Here is a 4,143-nt window from a genome sequence, read left to right on the forward strand (position 1 = left end):
TATATATATATATATGCAAGTATGTGTTTGTGTGTATATATATATATATATATATATAAGTTTGTGTATGTGTTTGTGTGCACTATTATTTAGACATCACATGATGGTTGTCAATGACCACCACTGCCATGCAAGCATGGAAAAGAGGACATTAAATAATGCTGACAATGTTTGTTGGAGTAAAAAATAAAAATAGAACTATATTTGATTTCTAAATAATGCTATTTTGTTAGTTTGTTACTGCTCTGGAAATTTAATGAATTATTTCAAATATGTATTCTAGTATTGACACATTTGAAATAGGATCTTGTAGTGATCTAGCGAATCTACTATCTTTTATCTTTTATTTTGTAATTGTTTTAGTCATTAGACTGTGGCCATGCTGGGGCACCACCTTGAAGAATTTTAGTCGAATGAATTGACCCCAGTCTTTACATTTTTTTATAAGCGTGGTGCATATTCTATCAATCTCTTTTGCCAAACCATTAAGTTACGAGGACATAAGCACATCAAAACTGGTTGTCAAGTAGTGGTGGTGCAAAAACACGCACAAAAGCGGGGACACACACACACACACACACATATGTATAGGCATAGGTTTGGTTGTGTGGTAAGAAGCTTGCTTCTCAACTACATGGTTCTGGGTTCAGTCCCACTGCATGACACCTTGAGCAAGTGTCTTTTACTAAAACCTTGGGCTGACCAAAGCCTTCTATGTTGATTTGGTAGACAGAAACTGAAAGAAGCCTATCATATATATATATATATATATATATACATATATATATATATATATATATACATACATATATATATACATGTGTGCGTGTATGTGTATATGTATATGTATATATATGTGTGTGTGTGTGTATATTTATGTGTGTGTGTCTTTGAGTCTGTGTTTGTTTCCTTCTTACCACTTGACAACCAGTGTTGGTGTGTTTACATCCCCTAACTTAGCAGTTCGACAAAAGAGACCGATGAATAAATACTAGGCCTAAGAAATAAATCTTAGGGTTGATTTGTTCAACTAAAAAAAACCTTCAAAGTGGTGCCCCAGCATGGCCACAGTCAAATGACTGAAACAATTAAAAGAATACACACACACACACACACACACACACACACACACACACAAAGGGCTTCTTTCAGTTTCCATCCACCAAATCCACTCACAAGGTTTTGGTCAGCCCACTGCTATAGTAGAAGACCCTTGCTGAAGGTGCCACACAGTGGGACTGAACTCAGAACTATGTGGATGGGATGCAAACTTCTTACCATACAGATATTATTGTGGAAAATCTAGATATATCACATTTGTATGTTGATATTATTTAGTTTGGAACAGGTACTTACTTCCATCTTTCTCTTTGCGAATAAAACATGTTTTTGTGACATTGCACTCAACTGTAGCTACAGCTTCAGGGAATGGTGAATCAACAGAACTGGCACAGTAAGGGTTCCAACTGGTGCAGTCGTAGCATATTGTGGCTAAAGTAAAGAGAAAAATGAAATAGAAAAGAAACTGTCTTTATTTCAAGTCATTGTTACTGGGTATGTTTTAATACAAATCTTAAGTACAGTCTATGAAACCATAGGTAACAACACAGTGAACTAGGATCTTTCCTGTATGAAGCTAGTTCACTTCTGCTGATCCTCTAATGGAAAACATGACCATTCAACCTTCTTATTTTCTTTAATAAAATCAATATTTATAAAATGGAAGATTAACAAACTATTTGAACTCATTCCTCTACATTTAAAATTCAATTCCCACCAGGGATCAATAAGGTTACAACCAATATAACAACAACAACAACTACAATAATAATAATCCTTTCTACTATAGGCACAAGTTCTGAAATCTTGGAGAAGGGGTTAAGTCAATTACATTGACCCCAGTAATTGACTGGTACTTATTTTATCAACCATTACAGGATGAAAGACAAAGTCGACCTTGGCAAAATTTGAACTCAGAATGCAAAAACAGACAAGATGCCACTAAGCATTTTATTGAGTGCGTTAATGATTCTGCTAACTTACCACCTTAATAATAATAATAATAATAATAATAATAATAATAATAATAATAATAATAATAATAATAATAATGGTAATAATAATATGGGCTAGAGTAAATATTTTGCTCAATACCACAGATTTGCTTGTCGGTTGTTTGACAAGAATCAGTTGAGCATGTCCCTTGGTGGCTGACGATGTGTGCGTCTCTGATCACAAGCAGAAGTAGTGGGGGGGGGGCAATCAGAGCCATGCATTGAGAGGAATTCCTTGGGGTTTGAATAATTCACCTCTGGAAACATGGGTGTTTTGTTCATCATCCTTAAACAGGCCTTATTTAGGGACCTTTTGAGTGGAATGGGCTACTCAACCTGAAGAAAATTCTAACTGGGGAGGGGGATACGTCGATTACATCAATCCCAGTTCTCAACTGGTACTTACTTTATCAATTTCAAAAGGATGAAAGGCAAAGTCGAACTTGGCAGAATTTGAACTCAAAATGTAGTGAAGACAAACAAAATTCCACTAAGCATTTTGCCCGCAAATACTAATATCAATTAAAAACACATATTTATACATACGTCCCTACATATATACATACATATATATACACATATATTTCTTTTCTACGCTTTTCTGCGCTAGGCACAAAGCCCCAAATTTTTGGGGAGGGGGCCAGTCAATTAGATCAACTCCAGTACGCAACTGGTACTTAATTCATCGACCCCGAAAGGAGGAAAGGCAAAGTCGACCTCGGTGGAATTTGAACTCAGAATGTAAAGACAGACAAGATACCGCTAAGCATTTTGCCCTGTGTGCTAACGTTTCTGTCAGCTCACCACCTTAATACATATACATATATAATACATTTATGTATGTATATGATGTATATGTTAATAAAAAAATGTCTATAAATTTAATTTACACATACACACACATACATATATACATATATGTACAGAAATGCATTTATATTTCTATATGTATGTATTTATGTTTAGGCAAATCATTAATAACTATTATTCCGATGTCATCTGAAAGACAGATGAAACACTTTACAAATAACAACAAATTAATATGCCAGCCCGATCAATCTCTCTGTGACACACTGGTATTTTTTCTGTTGATCTAAACATGACATTTGATATGTTTGGGGATTTGGGTTGTGCAGCTGCACAGGGTCAGCTTGGGCTTCAAGAGACTAAAATGATTATGACGGTGTGATGACAGTACGCAAAATAAATTAAAAAAATAATAATAATAATAATAAAAACGATGACTGTGGTGATGAATATGACAAAAGATGATGATGATGGTGATAATGATGATGGGAGGTTGTGGTGGTGGTGGTGATGGTTAATGGAATATGGACTTAGATTGTTGGTTGAAATAGCAATGCTTATGTGGATACTAATGTTTGAGTCACATACACAGAATATATGATGCACTAACATACAAAAAACACTAACATCACAGACACACAGATACATGTTTAAATACATGCATGCGCACACACACACACGCACACACACACACACACACACACACACACAAGCACACATATATGTATATATATATATATGTGTGTGTGTATATATACAAACACATAAGTGTCTGTCTGTGTATACACACATACACATATACATACGTATGTGTGTGTGTTTGCGTGTATCCTTGTCTTGACATTATGTGATGGCTGTAAACAAGCACCACTGTCATACAAGCAGTGTTGTTTCGTTCCAGTCTTTCATGATAAACATGTCTGGCCTGGGAAATAGGTGAGGGTTATTGTTTAGAAAGGATCCAACCATAGAAAATCTTATTTCTTTAGTGTCCACAAGGGGCTACACACAGAGGGGACAAACAAAGACAGACAAATGGATTAAGTCGATTATATCGACCCCAGTGCGTACACTTTCCAGTTGGATTCCCAAGCGTGACCAACTGAGACTAGGGATATTATTCAACCATCTCATTCTTGGTCTATCCCTAGGTTTCTTACCGGTTAGGATTGAAGACTCCATCTTGCAATTCTTTTTCTGTGACATTCTAATCCCATGTTGGCCCAGTGGTTAGGGCAGCGGACTCGCGGTCATAGGATCGTGGTTTCGATTCCCAGACCGG

At 36.0% G+C, this 4,143-nt stretch overlaps 1 protein-coding gene across 1 annotated transcript in view; it reads right to left on the bottom strand.

The window, feature by feature from the left end:
* LOC106878805 (uncharacterized) overlaps window positions 1–4,143 on the bottom strand; it is a 43,505-nt gene that overhangs the window by 17,707 nt on the left and 21,655 nt on the right. The window contains exon 2 of the mRNA XM_014928149.2: window positions 1,357–1,491. Coding sequence (XP_014783635.2) covers window positions 1,357–1,491 — 135 coding nt within the window. The remainder of the gene's footprint in view (window positions 1–1,356; window positions 1,492–4,143) is intronic.

Source organism: Octopus bimaculoides, chromosome 4, assembly GCF_001194135.2.
Source record: "Octopus bimaculoides isolate UCB-OBI-ISO-001 chromosome 4, ASM119413v2, whole genome shotgun sequence".
NCBI lineage: Eukaryota > Metazoa > Mollusca > Cephalopoda > Octopoda > Octopodidae > Octopus > Octopus bimaculoides.